Source organism: Haliotis rubra, unplaced genomic scaffold (genome assembly GCF_003918875.1).
Source record: "Haliotis rubra isolate DU_JTF1 unplaced genomic scaffold, ASM391887v1 Scf729, whole genome shotgun sequence".
Lineage (NCBI taxonomy): Eukaryota > Metazoa > Mollusca > Gastropoda > Lepetellida > Haliotidae > Haliotis > Haliotis rubra.
In genome coordinates this window covers 443,895-462,044 of record NW_025767445.1, presented here as the reverse complement: position 1 = coordinate 462,044, position 18,150 = coordinate 443,895, and the positions used below count along the sequence as shown (strand labels likewise).

Genomic DNA, 18,150 nt, shown 5'->3' with positions numbered 1-18,150 from the left:
ATCCCCCATTAAACAAAAGGAATAACTAAGGATAGTGCATGCAAATAGCAAAATTGCACTTAGTTCTCTGTTGTCATTATCTGTTAATAGGGCATAAATATACACCTTCCTTGGTATCAACATCATCGAAGATCATCGCGATCACATTAGTTAATCCAACTGACCAATCAAAATTGCTCTAACATACCAACCACGGATATGAGTTTATAAACATGGCACCGGGAACACCACCTGTGTTGAAAGCCTGACGTGGATACAGACACGCTGGTCAAATCTTCAGCTGATAGAATTTTTGTTGCTTACATTCACACCAACACACCTTATTCAAGATGTCCTTTTTCGCAGATTCATGTATCATGTTATTTTCTCAGGTAAATATGGATAGATAAAATCTGGTCAACGTCGATACGTCTCTCTCTGCTGACTCTTGTCTCTGTCTCCCATCCCAACAAATGTCCTACTTTGCCTACTTACTTGCAAAGAAATAGCCAAGGTTTTCCCCCTCTTAAGAAACGTCACCGATGAATACAATATTGCTGGCTGACAAAAGTAGTTTTGGGTACTAATTCAATGAAGTTCGAAGTACTTAACAGAATCTGACGAAATACATTTTCACGTTTGTATTGAGTGAAATTATCCCAATTAAAAAGAGGCAAGGTTTACAATGCTTGGGGAAAGGATAATATGGCTGGCCCTTTCAATCTATGTGACTGACAAATTGGATGTCAGGAATTAAGATAGCGGGTATCAGGGTAGGGTAAATAGGGGGGTGGGTTACCCAGGACGGTGGACCAGTCCCAGCCTTACAAGTAATCACTGCTTTCTTCTGTGTCCTTTGAGTGTTTTGAGGAACAGAGCACAGCATGAGAACAAAACCAGCTAACAAATCAGTAGCAGTTCAGCGGACTAACATACTGATCCAGAAAATGCATCCCACTGGACTATTGAGCCATTCCATAAGAGATGAATATACCGGTTCAGGAGACAACTGCCTGTATACTTTAATAATGAGAACCATAGTACATTGTCCTCAAAGTTTAAGAGGGGTGGTAGGGTGGCCTAAAGTGACGCTCGTCAGGCTGAAGACTCAGGTTTGATTCCCTGCATGGGTACAATGTGTGAAGCCCATTTCTGGTGTCCCCTGCCTGGATATTGCTGGAATATTGCTAAAAACAGTGTAAAAACCATGCTCACTCATTCACTCACTTAAAGTTTAAGTAAGGATAAGATATAAGAATGAACAACTGTTTTATCTCCAAATCCCCAAAGTTGATCACATTGTTTTGATTGTTTGTTCTGATAATATGAATTGTGTTTTCAGATTCTCTTCTTTGGAGGAGGATGGGTATTTTTCCTCAAGAAACTCTTCAGGGACTATGAGGTACCTAGTTTGGATTCTATTGGACAAGACCGCCTCCGTGGTGTAGTGGTTAGAGGGTCCGCCCGGAGAGCGGAAGGTCGAGGGTTCGACCACGTCATACCAAAAGACGTTAAAATATGGTACTTTTTGGTCCCTGTCTGGCTCTCGGCATTAATGGGTACAACAAGGACTGGTCGGCTTGGAGTCAGTATAATGTGTCTGAGTGGGGTATTTATGCTTCACTGCGGCATGGTATCTCAGTGGGCTAGCACTATGAAACCAGCTTAAGTCTGGGCTAGTACAAGCAGCCGCACATACAGATACACACGCATGCACGTCGTCATATGAGCGAAATATTCTCAAGCACGACGTAAAACCCAATTTCACCTCACCTCTATTGGACAAAGATGTGTGTAATACTGTGCCACTCTCCACTTTGCTGAATCACTGAGTTGTGTGTCAGTGGAGGGATAGCCAAGTTTTTAAAGCAGCTCAACGCCAAAGGCCCGGGTTTCGATTCTCCACATGGGTACAATGTGTGAAGCCCATTTCTGGTGTCCCCTGCCGTGATATTGCTGGAATATTGCTAAGAGGCATAAAACCATACTACTCTCTTCTGTCAACATTTGATTAATTGGAAAATGTCGATGGAAATCGTGCAAGATCCTATTCCATGGGAATGGATCCATGGGTTAGTGTAGGTGCACATAAAAAAAAAGGCAAGATCTACCAATGAACAGGATGGTAACCAACTTGGCATCGACATTATGATCATGATGGTCTTATTTACAGACAAGGTGCCATAAGGTGCATGACACAAATATATCAGGTGCAAAATACAAAAATGTATTGCAATGATGTCCAAATTAGCATAAATTAAGACACAATTTCCTTTTTATTTGTTAAAAGTCTTGAACTTTCTTGCTGTCTGTTATTTTCAGGGAAAGAAAAAAATGTTTTGGTAACTGATCACTTGGCACAATTGAGACATGCAACCATTCTAAAAAGTCACAATAGTCTAAAGTGTCACTGCTTGTTTCCAATCTGATTCAACTGAACAACAATGTTGATCCAGGTGGTTATTTCATTTTTGTACCCCCAATTTAAAACAAATTGTAATTGCACCATCTTTTAGAATTATTTAGAGACTGTTCATAATTTATAGCTTAGGGGTGTGGGGGTGATGATGATTTTTATGGAGAAGCATGTACAAAGTCAATGACCCCCCTTCCCATAATTTATAAGTATAATTTTAAACATATTTTTATGTACAAAATTGCTGGTGTCCTCTGCTATCATGTTGATGGAATATTGCTTAAAGCAGAGTAAAACCGCATTCACTCACTCATGCACCCCCATAGTGTGGTGGTTTCTATAGTGGCCTTAAACAACAAACACACACATATTCTATAAATAACAAATCCTTCATTAACTGGATTATCTGGTTCAGACTTGATTATTTACAGACTAGTTTGTTATGATGTCTTTCAGTGGCAATTAGAAGTTGTACATAGATGTCCAAGATATTTTTATGGATTAAACTTCTTTTTTGTTTCTCTCACAACGTTTCGGGACCATTTCAGTTCCCTTCATCAGGTTCACCTGATGAAGGGACCTGAATGGTCCCAAAACGTCGATCAGGTTCACCTGATGAAGGGACCTGAATGGTCCCGAAACGTCGATCAGGTTCCCTGATGAAGGGACCTGGAATGGTCCCGAAACGTTGATCAGGTTCACCTGATGAAGGGACCTGAATGGTCCCAAAACGTCGATCAGGTTCACCTGATGAAGGGACCTGAATGGTCCCAAAACGTCGATCAGGTTCACCTGATGAAGGGACCTGAATGGTCCCGAAACGTCGATCAGGTTCACCTGATGAAGGGACCTGGAATGGTCCTCTGAAAGGGACCTGAATCAGGTTCACCTGATGAAGGGACCTGAATGGTCCCGAAACATCGATCAGGTTCACCTGATGAAGGGACCTGAATGGTCCCGAAACTTTGATCAGGTTCACCTGATGAAGGGACCTGAATGGTCCCGAAACGTCGATCAGGTTCACCAGATGAAGGGACCTGGAATGGTCCCGGTACGTCTTGAGGGAAATAAAAAAGAAATTTAATCCATAATAATATCTTGGACATAGTTTGTTATGGCTGGAATATTTTTGAGTCAGTATAACAGGAAATATCTGAGTGCGGAAGATCGGTAATTTGGATCCTGTCATGTAAAATTAACGTTAAGAGATTGTACTTGTTGGTAGGCTACCTGGCACTTTTCGTGACACAAGCACTGGTCAGGCTAGACTCTGTAAATGTAGTGTGACCTGCTGTACTGTAGTAGTCCAGGGTCCTCATCCGCAAGGCGATCGTAGATCTAAGATGATCGTAACTCCCATACTTTAACGTAGACTTACGACAGTTTTAGCACTACGATCGGTTTGTAGAACAGGGCCCTCATCTGCAAGGCGATCATAGAGCTAAGATGATCGTAACTCCCATACTTTAACATAGACTTACGACAGTTTTAGCACTACGATCAGTTTGTTGAACAGGGCCCTCATCCGCAAGGCGATCGTAGAGCTAAGATGATCATATCTCCCATACTTTAACATAGACTTACGACAGTTTTAGCACTACGATCAGTTTGTTGAACAGGGCCCTCATCCATGAGCGATGATCATATCTCCCATACTAAGATGATTCAAGTAACTCCATTTGTTGAAAACATAGACACAGTTTATCGTGAATCCCATACTTCTTATAGACTTCGACAGGTTTTAGCACTAGGATCGGTTTGTAGAACAGGGCTCTCATCCACAAAGTATTTGTAGTCTTATGAGCTGTTGTAACTCTGTAGTCTATCATAGGATTATGGATGACGTAGCGCTATGAATACTTTGTGGATCAGGGGTGGTAGGGTAGTCTGGTGGTTAAGACGTTCTCTTGTCTCACCGAAGACCAAGGTTTGATTCCCCACATGGGCACAATTGTGAAGCCCATTTCTGGTGTTCCCCCGCCATGATATTGCATGATATTGGAATATTGTTATAATCGGCATAAAACTAAACTCACTCACTCACTTTGTGGACATGCGCCAGATTGTAACATACAGCCACATACACAACACAGAGCATACTCCTGCTTTGTTTTTTTTTGTAATAGTGCAAATATTAGTTGGAATTCTGCTTTATAATGCTACTTCTTGTGACATGACTGTCATGTCTCCTCAATAATGACGTTTGCAGGTGCATCACTCCATTGTTCTGCTGGTGTTCTCTGTGACCTTTGCCCTCTCCTGCACCATGTTTGAACTGATCATCTTTGAAATCTTGGGAGTTTTAGATTCAAGGTAAGTGCTATTTTGCACTTTTGTTAAATACTTGAAACATTAGATTCAAGGTGGATGGTGATGTTGAGTTTGTTAGATTCATTGTAAGTGCTCAAGTTGAGGAGGTTAAATACTTGAAGTATTAGATTCATTGTAAGTGCTCAAGTTGAGGATGTTAAATACTTGAAGTATTAGATTCATTGTAAGTGCTCAAGTTGAGGATGTTAAATACTTGAAGTATTAGATTCATTGTAAGTGCTCAAGTTGAGGATGTCAAATACTTGAAGTATTAGATTCATTGTAAGTGCTCAAGTTGAGGATGTTAAAACTCACTTGAAGTATTAGATTCATTGTAAGTGCTCAAGTTGAGGATGTTAAATACTTGAAGTATTAGATTCATTGTAAGTGCTCAAGTTGAGGATGTTAAATACTTGAAGCATTAGATTCATTGTAAGTGCTCAAGTTGAGGATGTTAACTACTTGAAGTATTAGATTCATTGTAAGTGCTCAAGTTGAGGATGTTAAATACTTGAAGCATTAGATCCATTGTAAGTGCTCAAGTTGAGGATGTTAAATACTTGAAGCATTAGATTCATTGTAAGTGCTCAAGTTGAGGATGTTAAATACTTGAAGCATTAGATTCATTGTAAGTGCTCAAGTTGAGGATGTTAAATACTTGAAGCATTAGATTCATTGTAAGTGCTCAAGTTGAGGATGTTAAATACTTGAAGTATTAGATTCATTGTAAGTGCTCAAGTTGAGGATGTTAAATACTTGAAGTATTAGATTCATTGTAAGTGCTCAAGTTGAGGATGTTAAATACTTGAAGTATTAGATTCATTGTAAGTGCTCAAGTTGAGGATGTCAAATACTTGAAGTATTAGATTCATTGTAAGTGCTCAAGTTGAGGATGTTAAATACTTTGAAGTATTAGATTCATTGTAAGTGCTCAAGTTGAGGATGTTAAATACTTGAAGTATTAGATTCATTGTAAGTGCTCAAGTTGAGGATGTCAAATACTTGAAGTATTAGATTCATTGTAAGTGCTCAAGTTGAGGATGTTAAATACTTGAAGTATTAGATTCATTGTAAGTGCTCAAGTTGAGGATGTTAACTACTTGAAGTATTAGATTCATTGTAAGTGCTCTCAAGTTGAGGATGTTAAATACTTGAAGTATTAGATTCATTGTAAGTGCTCAAGTTGAGGATGTTAACTACTTGAAGCATTAGATTCATTGTAAGTGCTCAAGTTGAGGATGTTAAATACTTGAAGTATTAGATTCATTGTAAGTGCTCAAGTTGAGGATGTTAAATACTTGAAGTATTAGATTCATTGTAAGTGCTCAAGTTGAGGAGGGATGTTAAATACTTGAAGCATTAGATTCATTGTAAGTGCTCAAGTTGAGGATGTTAAATACTTGAAGCATTAGATTCATTGTAAGTGCTCAAGTTGAGGATGTTAAATACTTGAAGCATTAGATTCATTGTAAGCGCTCAAGTTGAGGATGTTAAATACTTGAAGCATTAGATTCATTGTAAGTGCTCAAGCATTAGAGGATGTTAAATACTTGAAGTATTAGATTCATTGTAAGTGCTCAAGTTGAGGATGTTAAATACTTGAAGCATTAGATTCATTGTAAGTGCTCAAGTTGAGGATGTTAAATACTTGAAGCATTAGATTCATTGTAAGTGCTCAAGTTGAGGATGTTAACTACTTGAAGCATTAGATTCATTGTAAGTGCTCAAGTTGAGGATGTTAAATACTTGAAGCATTAGATTCATTGTAAGTGCTCAAGTTGAGGATGTTAAATACTTGAAGCATTAGATTCATTGTAAGTGCTCAAGTTGAGGATGTTAACTACTTGAAGTATTAGATTCATTGTATTAGTGCTCAAGTTGAGGATGTTAACTACTTGAAGTATTAGATTCATTGTAAGTGCTCAAGTTGAGGATGTTAAATACTTGAAGCATTAGATTCATTGTAAGTGCTCAAGTTGAGGATGTTAAATACTTGAAGTATTAGATTCATTGTAAGTGCTCAAGTTGAGGATGTTAAATACTTGAAGCATTAGATTCATTGTAAGTGCTCAAGTTGAGGATGTTAAATACTTGAAGTATTAGATTCATTGTAAGTGCTCAAGTTGAGGATGTCAAATACTTGAAGTATTAGATTCATTGTACATGCTCAAGTTGAGGATGTTAACTACTTGAAGTATTAGATTCATTGTAAGTGCTCAAGTTGAGGATGTTAAATACTTGAAGTATTAGATTCATTGTAATGTGCTCAAGTTGAGGATGTCAAATACTTGAAGTATTAGATTCATTGTAAGTGCTCAAGTTGAGGATGTCAAATACTTGAAGTATTAGATTCATTGTAAGTGCTCAAGTTGAGGATGTTAAATACTTGAAGTATTAGATTCATTGTAAGTGCTCAAGTTGAGGATGTTAAATACTTGAAGTATTAGATTCATTGTAAGTGCTCAAGTTGAGGATGTGAAATACTTGAAGTATTAGATTCATTGTAAGTGCTCAAGTTGAGGATGTTAACTACTTGAAGTATTAGATTCATTGTAAGTGCTCAAGTTGAGGATGTTAAATACTTGAAGTATTAGATTCATTGTAAGTGCTCAAGTTGAGGATGTTAAATACTTGAAGTATTAGATTCATTGTAAGTGCTCAAGTTGAGGATGTCAAATACTTGAAGTATTAGATTCATTGTAAGTGCTCAAGTTGAGGATGTTAACTATTTGAAGTATTAGATTCATTGTAAGTGCTCAAGTTGAGGATGTTAAATACTTGAAGTATTAGATTCATTGTAAGTGCTCAAGTTGAGGATGTCAAATACTTGAAGTATTAGATTCATTGTAAGTGCTCAAGTTGAGGATGTTAAATACTTGAAGTATTAGATTCATTGTAAGTGCTCAAGTTGAGGATGTTAACTACTTGAAGTATTAGATTCATTGTAAGTGCTCAAGTTGAGGATGTTAAATACTTGAAGTATTAGATTCATTGTAAGTGCTCAAGTTGAGGATGTTAAATACTTGAAGCATTAGATTCATTGTAAGTGCTCAAGTTGAGGATGTTAACTACTTGAAGTATTAGATTCATTGTAAGTGCTCAAGTTGAGGATGTTAAATACTTGAAGTATTAGATTCATTGTAAGTGCTCAAGTTGAGGAGGTTAAATACTTGAAGCATTAGATTCATTGTAAGTGCTCAAGTTGAGGATGTTAAATACTTGAAGCATTAGATTCATTGTAAGTGCTCAAGTTGAGGATGTTAAATACTTGAAGTATTAGATTCATTGTAAGTGCTCAAGTTGAGGATGTTAAATACTTGAAGTATTAGATTCATTGTAAGTGCTCAAGTTGAGGATGTTAAATACTTGAAGTATTAGATTCATTGTAAGTGCTCAAGTTGAGGATGTTAAATACTTGAAGTATTAGATTCATTGTAAGTGCTCAAGTTGAGGATGTCAAATACTTGAAGTATTAGATTCATTGTACGTGCTCAAGTTGAGGATGTTAACTATTTGAAGTATTAGATTCATTGTAAGTGCTCAAGTTGAGGATGTTAAATACTTGAAGCATTAGATTCATTGTAAGTGCTCAAGTTGAGGATGTTAACTACTTGAAGCATTAGATTCATTGTAAGTGCTCAAGTTGAGGATGTTAACTACTTGAAGTATTAGATTCATTGTAAGTGCTCAAGTTGAGGATGTTAACTACTTGAAGTATTAGATTCATTGTAAGTGCTCAAGTTGAGGATGTTAAATACTTGAAGTATTAGATTCATTGTAAGTGCTCAAGTTGAGGATGTTAAATACTTGAAGTATTAGATTCATTGTAAGTGCTCAAGTTGAGGATGTTAAATACTTGAAGTATTAGATTCATTGTAAGTGCTCAAGTTGAGGATGTTAAATACTTGAAGTATTAGATTCATTGTAGGTGCTCAAGTTGAGGATGTCAAATACTTGAAGTATTAGATTCATTGTACGTGCTCAAGTTGAGGATGTTAAATACTTGAAGTATTAGATTCATTGTAAGTGCTCAAGTTGAGGATGTTAAATACTTGAAGTATTAGATTCATTGTAAGTGCTCAAGTTGAGGATGTCAAATACTTGAAGTATTAGATTCATTGTAAGTGCTCAAGTTGAGGATGTCAAATACTTGAAGTATTAGATTCATTGTAAGTGCTCAAGTTGAGGATGTTAACTACTTGAAGTATTAGATTCATTGTAAGTGCTCAAGTTGAGGATGTTAAATACTTGAAGTATTAGATTCATTGTAAGTGCTCAAGTTGAGGATGTGAAATACTTGAAGTATTAGATTCATTGTAAGTGCTCAAGTTGAGGATGTTAACTACTTGAAGTATTAGATTCATTGTAAGTGCTCAAGTTGAGGATGTTAAATACTTGAAGTATTAGATTCATTGTAAGTGCTCAAGTTGAGGATGTTAACTACTTGAAGCATTAGATTCATTGTAAGTGCTCAAGTTGAGGATGTTAAATACTTGAAGTATTAGATTCATTGTAAGTGCTCAAGTTGAGGATGTTAAATACTTGAAGTATTAGATTCATTGTAAGCACTCAAGTTGAGGATGTTAAATACTTGAAGTATTAGATTCATTGTAAGTGCTCAAGTTGAGGATGTTAAATACTTGAAGCATTAGATTCATTGTAAGTGCTCAAGTTGAGGATGTTAAATACTTGAAGTATTAGATTCATTGTAAGTGCTCAAGTTGAGGATGTTAAATACTTGAAGTATTAGATTCATTGTAAGTGCTCAAGTTGAGGATGTTAAATACTTGAAGTATTAGATTCATTGTAAGTGCTCAAGTTGAGGATGTTAAATACTTGAAGTATTAGATTCATTGTAAGTGCTCAAGTTGAGGATGTCAAATACTTGAAGTATTAGATTCATTGTACTTGCTCTCAAGTTGAGGATGTTAACTATTTGAAGTATTAGATTCATTGTAAGTGCTCAAGTTGAGGATGTTAAATACTTGAAGCATTAGATTCATTGTAAGTGCTCAAGTTGAGGATGTTAACTACTTGAAGCATTAGATTCATTGTAAGTGCTCAAGTTGAGGATGTTAACTACTTGAAGTATTAGATTCATTGTAAGTGCTCAAGTTGAGGATGTTAACTACTTGAAGTATTAGATTCATTGTAAGTGCTCAAGTTGAGGATGTTAAATACTTGAAGTATTAGATTCATTGTAAGTGCTCAAGTTGAGGATGTTAAATACTTGAAGTATTAGATTCATTGTAAGTGCTCAAGTTGAGGATGTTAACTACTTGAAGCATTAGATTCATTGTAAGTGCTCAAGTTGAGGATGTTAAATACTTGAAGTATTAGATTCATTGTACATGCTCAAGTTGAGGATGTTAACTACTTGAAGTATTAGATTTATTGTAAGCACTCAAGTTGAGGAGGTTAAATACTTGAAGTATTAGATTCATTGTACGTGCTCAAGTTGAGGAGGTTAAGTACTTGAAGCATTAGATTCGTTGTAAGCACTCAAGTTGAGGATGTTAAATACTTGAAGCATTAGATTCATTGTACGTGCTCAAGTTGAGGATGTTAAATACTTGAAGCATTAGATTCATTGTACGTGCTCAAGTTGAGGATGTTAACTACTTGAAGCATTAGATTCATTGTAAGTGCTCAAGTTGAGGATGTTAAATACTTGAAGTATTAGATTCATTGTAAGTGCTCAAGTTGAGGATGTTAAATACTTGAAGCATTATATTCATTGTACGTGCTCAAGTTGAGGATGTTAAATACTTGAAGTATTAGATTCATTGTAAGTGCTCAAGTTGAGGATGTTAAATACTTGAAGTATTAGATTCATTGTAAGTGCTCAAGTTGAGGATGTTAAGTACTTGAAGTATTAGATTCATTGTAAGTGCTCAAGTTGAGGATGTCAAATACTTGAAGTATTAGATTCATTGTACATGTTCAAGTTGAGGATGTTAAGTACTTGAAGTATTAGATTCATTGTAAGCACTCAAGTTGAGGATGTCAAATACTTGAAGTATTAGATTCATTGTACGTGCTCAAATTGAGGATGTCAAATACTTGAAGTATTAGATTCATTGTAAGCACTCAAGTTGAGGATGTCAAATACTTGAAGTATTAGATTCATTGTACGTGCTCAAGTTGAGGATGTTAAATACCTGAAGTATTAGTATTCATTGTACGTGCTCAAGTTGAGGATGTCAAATACTTGAAGTATTAGATTCATTGTACATGCTCAAGTTGAGGATGTCAAATACTTGAAGTATTAGATTCATTGTAAGTGCTCAAGTTGAGGATGTTAAATACTTGAAGTATTAGATTCATTGTACGTGCTCAAGTTGAGGATGTTAAATACTTGAAGTATTAGATTCATTGTACGTGCTCAAGTTGAGGATGTGAAATACTTGAAGTATTAGATTCATTGTACGTGCTCAAGTTGAGGATGTGAAATACTTGAAGTATTAGATTCATTGTACGTGCTCAAGTTGAGGATGTTAACTACTTGAAGCATTAGATTCATTGTAAGTGCTCAAGTTGAGGATGTTAAATACTTGAAGCATTAGATTCATTGTACGTGCTCAAGTTGAGGATGTTAAATACTTGAAGTATTAGATTCATTGTATGTGCTCAAGTTGAGGATGTTAAATACTTGAAGTATTAGATTCATTGTAAGTGCTCAAGTTGAGGATGTTAAATACTTGAAGTATTAGATTCATTGTAAGTGCTCAAGTTGAGGATGTTAACTACTTGAAGCATTAGATTCATTGTAAGTGCTCAAGTTGAGGATGTTAAATACTTGAAGTATTAGATTCATTGTACATGCTCAAGTTGAGGATGTTAACTACTTGAAGTATTAGATTCATTGTAAGCACTCAAGTTGAGGATGTTAAATACTTGAAGTATTAGATTCATTGTAAGTGCTCAAGTTGAGGAGGTTTAGTACTTGAAGCATTAGATTCGTTGTAAGCACTCAAGTTGAGGATGTTAAATACTTGAAGTATTAGATTCATTGTACGTGCTCAAGTTGAGGATGTTAAATACTTGAAGCATTAGATTCATTGTAAGTGCTCAAGTTGAGGATGTCAAATACTTGAAGTATTAGATTCATTGTACGTGCTCAAGTTGAGGATGTTAAATACCTGAAGTATTATATTCATTGTAAGTGCTCAAGTTGAGGATGTCAAATACTTGAAGTATTAGATTCATTGTAAGTGCTCAAGTTGAGGATGTCAAATACTTGAAGTATTAGATTCATTGTAAGTGCTCAAGTTGAGGATGTTAACTACTTGAAGTATTAGATTCATTGTAAGTGCTCAAGTTGAGGATGTTAAATACTTGAAGTATTAGATTCATTGTACGTGCTCAAGTTGAGGATGTTAAATACTTGAAGTATTAGATTCATTGTAAGCACTCAAGTTGAGGATGTGAAATACTTGAAGTATTAGATTCATTGTAAGTGCTCAAGTTGAGGATGTTAACTACTTGAAGCATTAGATTCATTGTAAGCACTCAAGTTGAGGATGTCAAATACTTGAAGCATTAGATTCATTGTAAGCGTGCTCAAGTTGAGGATGTTAAATACTTGAAGTATTAGATTCATTGTATGTGCTCAAGTTGAGGATGTTAAATACTTGAAGTATTAGATTCATTGTAAGCCTCAAGTTGAGGATGTTAAATACTTGAAGTATTAGATTCATTGTAAGTGCTCAAGTTGAGGATGTTAACTACTTGAAGCATTAGATTCATTGTAAGTGCTCAAGTTGAGGATGTTAAATACTTGAAGTATTAGATTCATTGTACATGCTCAAGTTGAGGATGTTAACTACTTGAAGTATTAGATTCATTGTAAGCACTCAAGTTGAGGAGGTTAAATACTTGAAGTATTAGATTCATTGTACGTGCTCAAGTTGAGGATGTTAAGTACTTGAAGCATTAGATTCGTTGTAAGCACTCAAGTTGAGGATGTTAAATACTTGAAGTATTAGATTCATTGTACGTGCTCAAGTTGAGGATGTTAAATACTTGAAGCATTAGATTCATTGTAAGTGCTCAAGTTGAGGATGTCAAATACTTGAAGTATTAGATTCATTGTACGTGCTCAAGTTGAGGATGTTAAATACTTGAAGCATTAGATTCATTGTAAGTGCTCAAGTTGAGGATGTTAAATACTTGAAGCATTAGATTCATTGTAAGTGCTCAAGTTGAGGATGTTAAATACTTGAAGCATTAGATTCATTGTAAGTGCTCAAGTTGAGGATGTTAACTACTTGAAGTATTAGATTCATTGTAAGTGCTCAAGTTGAGGATGTTAAATACTTGAAGTATTAGATTCATTGTAAGTGCTCAAGTTGAGGATGTTAAATACTTGAAGTATTAGATTCATTGTAAGTGCTCAAGTTGAGGATGTTAAATACTTGAAGTATTAGATTCATTGTAAGTGCTCAAGTTGAGGATGTTAACTACTTGAAGCATTAGATTCATTGTAAGTGCTCAAGTTGAGGATGTTAAATACTTGAAGTATTAGATTCATTGTAAGTGCTCAAGTTGAGGATGTTAACTACTTGAAGCATTAGATTCATTGTAAGCACTCAAGTTGAGGAGGTTAAATACTTGAAGTATTAGATTCATTGTACGTGCTCAAGTTGAGGATGTTAAGTACTTGAAGCATTAGATTCATTGTAAGCACTCAAGTTGAGGATGTTAAATACTTGAAGCATTAGATTCATTGTACGTGCTCAAGTTGAGGATGTTAAATACTTGAAGCATTAGATTCATTGTACGTGCTCAAGTTGAGGATGTTAACTACTTGAAGCATTAGATTCATTGTAAGTGCTCAAGTTGAGGATGTTAAATACTTGAAGTATTAGATTCATTGTAAGTGCTCAAGTTGAGGATGTCAAATACTTGAAGTATTAGATTCATTGTACGTGCTCAAGTTGAGGATTTTAACTATTTGAAGTATTAGATTCATTGTAAGTGCTCAAGTTGAGGATGTTAAATACTTGAAGCATTAGATTCATTGTAAGTGCTCAAGTTGAGGATGTTAAATACTTGAAGCATTAGATTCATTGTAAGTGCTCAAGTTGAGGATGTTAAATACTTGAAGTATTAGATTCATTGTAAGTGCTCAAGTTGAGGATGTTAAATACTTGAAGTATTAGATTCATTGTAAGTGCTCAAGTTGAGGATGTTAAATACTATGAAGTATTAGAGGATGTCATTGTAAGTGCTCAAGTTGAGGATGTCAAATACTTGAAGTATTAGATTCATTGTAGTTGAGGATGTTAACTACTTGAAGCATTAGATTCATTGTAAGTGCTCAAGTTGAGGATGTTAAATACTTGAAGTATTAGATTCATTGTACATGCTCAAGTTGAGGATGTTAACTACTTGAAGTATTAGATTTATTGTATTGAGGATGTTAAATACTTGAAGTATTAGATTCATTGTAATGCTCAAGCTGAGGAAGTTAAGTACTGAGGTTGAGGATGTTAAATACTTGAAGCATTAGATTCATTGTACGTGCTCAAGTTGAGGATGTTAAATACTTGAAGCATTAGATTCATTGTAAGTGCTCAAGTTGAGGATGTTAACTACTTGAAGCATTAGATTCATTGTAAGTGCTCAAGTTGAGGATGTTAAATACTTGAAGTATTAGATTCATTGTAAGTGCTCAAGTTGAGGATGTTAAATACTTGAAGCATTATATTCATTGTACGTGCTCAAGTTGAGGATGTTAAATACTTGAAGTATTAGATTCATTGTAAGTGCTCAAGTTGAGGATGTCAAATACTTGAAGTATTAGATTCATTGTAAGTGCTCAAGTTGAGGATGTTAAGTACTTGAAGTATTAGATTCATTGTAAGTGCTCAAGTTGAGGATGTCAAATACTTGAAGTATTAGATTCATTGTACATGCTCAAGTTGAGGATGTTAAGTACTTGAAGTATTAGATTCATTGTAAGCACTCAAGTTGAGGATGTCAAATACTTGAAGTATTAGATTCATTGTACGTGCTCAAGTTGAGGATGTCAAATACTTGAAGTATTAGATTCATTGTAAGCACTCAAGTTGAGGATGTCAAATACTTGAAGTATTAGATTCATTGTATGTGCTCAAGTTGAGGATGTTAAATACCTGAAGTATTAGATTCATTGTACGTGCTCAAGTTGAGGATGTCAAATACTTGAAGTATTAGATTCATTGTACGTGCTCAAGTTGAGGATGTCAAATACTTGAAGTATTAGATTCATTGTAAGCACTCAAGTTGAGGATGTTAACTACTTGAAGTATTAGATTCATTGTACGTGCTCAAGTTGAGGATGTTAAATACTTGAAGTATTAGATTCATTGTAAGCGTGCTCAAGTTGAGGATGTGAAATACTTGAAGTATTAGATTCATTGTACGTGCTCAAGTTGAGGATGTCAAATACTTGAAGTATTAGATTCATTGCACGCGTTGCTCAAGTTGAGGATGTTAACTACTTGAAGCATTAGATTCATTGTAAGTGCTCAAGTTGAGGATGTTAAATACTTGAAGCATTAGATTCATTGTAATGTGCTCAAGTTGAGGATGTTAAATACTTGAAGTATTAGATTCATTGTATGTGCTCAAGTTGAGGATGTTAAATACTTGAAGTATTAGATTCATTGATTCACTTGTAAGTGCTCAAGTTGAGGCTCATGTGTTAAATACTTGAAGTATTAGATTCATTGTAAGTGCTCAAGTTGAGGATGTTAAATACTTGAAGCATTAGATTCATTCATGCTCAAGTTGAGGATGTTAAATACTCAAGTATTAGTTCAGGTGCTCAAGTTGAAATACTCAAATACTTGAGTATTAGATTCATTGTAAGTGCTCAAGTTGAGGATGTCAAATACTTGAAGTATTAGATTCATTGTACATGCTCAAGTTGAGGATGTCAAATACTTGAAGTATTAGATTCATTGTAAGTGCTCAAGTTGAGGATGTTAAGTACTTGAAGTATTAGATTCATTGTACGTGCTCAAGTTGAGGATGTTAAATACTTGAAGTATTAGATTCATTGTACGTGCTCAAGTTGAGGATGTTAAATACTTGAAGTATTAGATTCATTGCACGTGGTCAAGTTGAGGATGTTAAATACTTGAAGTATTAGATTCATTGTACGTGCTCAAGTTGAGGATGTTAACTACTTGAAGCATTAGATTCATTGTAAGTGCTCAAGTTGAGGATGTTAAATACTTGAAGCATTAGATTCATTGTAAGTGCTCAAGTTGAGGATGTTAAATACTTGAAGTATTAGATTCATTGTATGTGCTCAAGTTGAGGATGTCAAATACTTGAAGTATTAGATTCATTGCATGCGTGCTCAAGTTGAGGATGTTAACTACTTGAAGTATTAGATTCATTGTAAGTGCTCAAGTTGAGGATGTTAAATACTTGAAGTATTAGATTCATTGTAACGCTCAAGTTGAGGATGTTAAATACTTGAAGTATTAGATTCATTGTAAGTGCTCAAGTTGAGGATGTGAAATACTTGAAGTATTAGATTCATTGTACGTGCTCAAGTTGAGGATGTTAAATACTTGAAGTATTAGATTCATTGTAAGTGCTCAAGTTGAGGATGTTAACTACTTGAAGCATTAGATTCATTGTAAGTGCTCAAGTTGAGGATGTTAAATACTTGAAGCATTAGATTCATTGTAAGTGCTCTCAAGTTGAGGATGTTAAATACTTGAAGTATTAGATTCATTGTACGTGCTCAAGTTGAGGATGTTAAATACTTGAAGTATTAGATTCATTGTACGTGCTCAAGTTGAGGATGTTAACTACTTGAAGTATTAGATTCATTGTACGTGCTCAAGTTGAGGATGTCAAATACTTGAAGTATTAGATTCATTGTACATGCTCAAGTTGAGGATGTTAAGTACTTGAAGTATTAGATTCATTGTAAGCACTCAAGCTGAGGATGTCAAATACTTGAAGTATTAGATTCATTGTACGTGCACAAGTTGAGGATGTCAAATACTTGAAGTATTAGATTCATTGTAAGCACTCAAGTTGAGGATGTCAAATACTTGAAGTATTAGATTCATTGTATGTGCTCAAGTTGAGGATGTTAAATACCTGAAGTATTAGATTCATTGTAAGTGCTCAAGTTGAGGATGTCAAATACTTGAAGTATTAGATTCATTGTACATGCTCAAGTTGAGGATGTCAAATACTTGAAGTATTAGATTCATTGTAAGCACTCAAGTTGAGGATGTCAAATACTTGAAGTATTAGATTCATTGTACGTGCTCAAGTTGAGGATGTTAAATACCTGAAGTATTAGATTCATTGTACGTGCTCAAGTTGAGGATGTCAAATACTTGAAGTATTAGATTCATTGTACATGCTCAAGTTGAGGATGTCAAATACTTGAAGTATTAGATTCATTGTAAGTGCTCAAGTTGAGGATGTTAAATACTTGAAGTATTAGATTCATTGTACGTGCTCAAGTTGAGGATGTTAAATACTTGAAGTATTAGATTCATTGTACGTGGTCAAGTTGAGGATGTTAAATACTTGAAGTATTAGATTCATTGTACGTGCTCAAGTTGAGGATGTTAACTACTTGAAGCATTAGATTCATTGTAAGTGCTCAAGTTGAGGATGTTAAATACTTGAAGCATTAGATTCATTGTAAGCGTTAGACTCAAGTTGAGGATGTTAAATACTTGAAGTATTAGATTCATTGTATGTGCTCAAGTTGAGGATGTCAAATACTTGAAGTATTAGATTCATTGTAATGTGCTCAAGTTGAGGATGTTAACTACTTGAAGTATTAGATTCATTGTAAGTGCTCAAGTTGAGGATGTTAAATACCTTGAAGTATTAGATTCATTGTACGTGTTCAAGTTGAGGATGTTAAATACTTGAAGTATTAGATTCATTGTATGTGCTCAAGTTGAGGATGTCAAATACTTGAAGTATTAGATTCATTGTACGTGCTCAAGTTGAGGATGTTAACTACTTGAAGTATTAGATTCATTGTAAGTGCTCAAGTTGAGGATGTTAAATACCTGAAGTATTAGATTCATTGTACGTGCTCAAGTTGAGGATGTTAAATACTTGAAGTATTAGATTCATTGTACGTGCTCAAGTTGAGGATGTGAAATACTTGAAGTATTAGATTCATTGTACGTGCTCAAGTTGAGGATGTGAAATACTTGAAGTATTAGATTCATTGTACGTGCTCAAGTTGAGGATGTTAACTACTTGAAGCATTAGATTCATTGTAAGTGCTCAAGTTGAGGATGTTAAATACTTGAAGCATTAGATTCATTGTACGTGCTCAAGTTGAGGATGTTAAATACTTGAAGTATTAGATTCATTGTACGTGCTCAAGTTGAGGATGTTAAATACTTGAAGTATTAGATTCATTGTACGTGCTCAAGTTGAGGATGTTAACTACTTGA

General features: G+C 34.9%; 1 protein-coding gene across 2 annotated transcripts in view; it reads left to right on the top strand.

Moving 5' to 3' along the window:
• Positions 1-189: 189 nt before the first annotated feature.
• LOC124259557 (Golgi pH regulator A-like) overlaps positions 190-18,150 on the top strand; it is a 35,700-nt gene continuing 17,739 nt past the window's right edge. Inside the window, exons 1-3 of one of the 2 annotated variants that reach the window (XM_046693706.1) lie at positions 190-371; positions 1,322-1,381; positions 4,605-4,708. In XM_046693706.1, coding sequence (XP_046549662.1) covers positions 330-371; positions 1,322-1,381; positions 4,605-4,708 — 206 coding nt within the window. In that variant the 5' untranslated portion in view covers positions 190-329. The remainder of the gene's footprint in view (positions 372-1,321; positions 1,382-4,604; positions 4,709-18,150) is intronic. The other variant, XM_046693705.1, reaches the window with a different exon arrangement.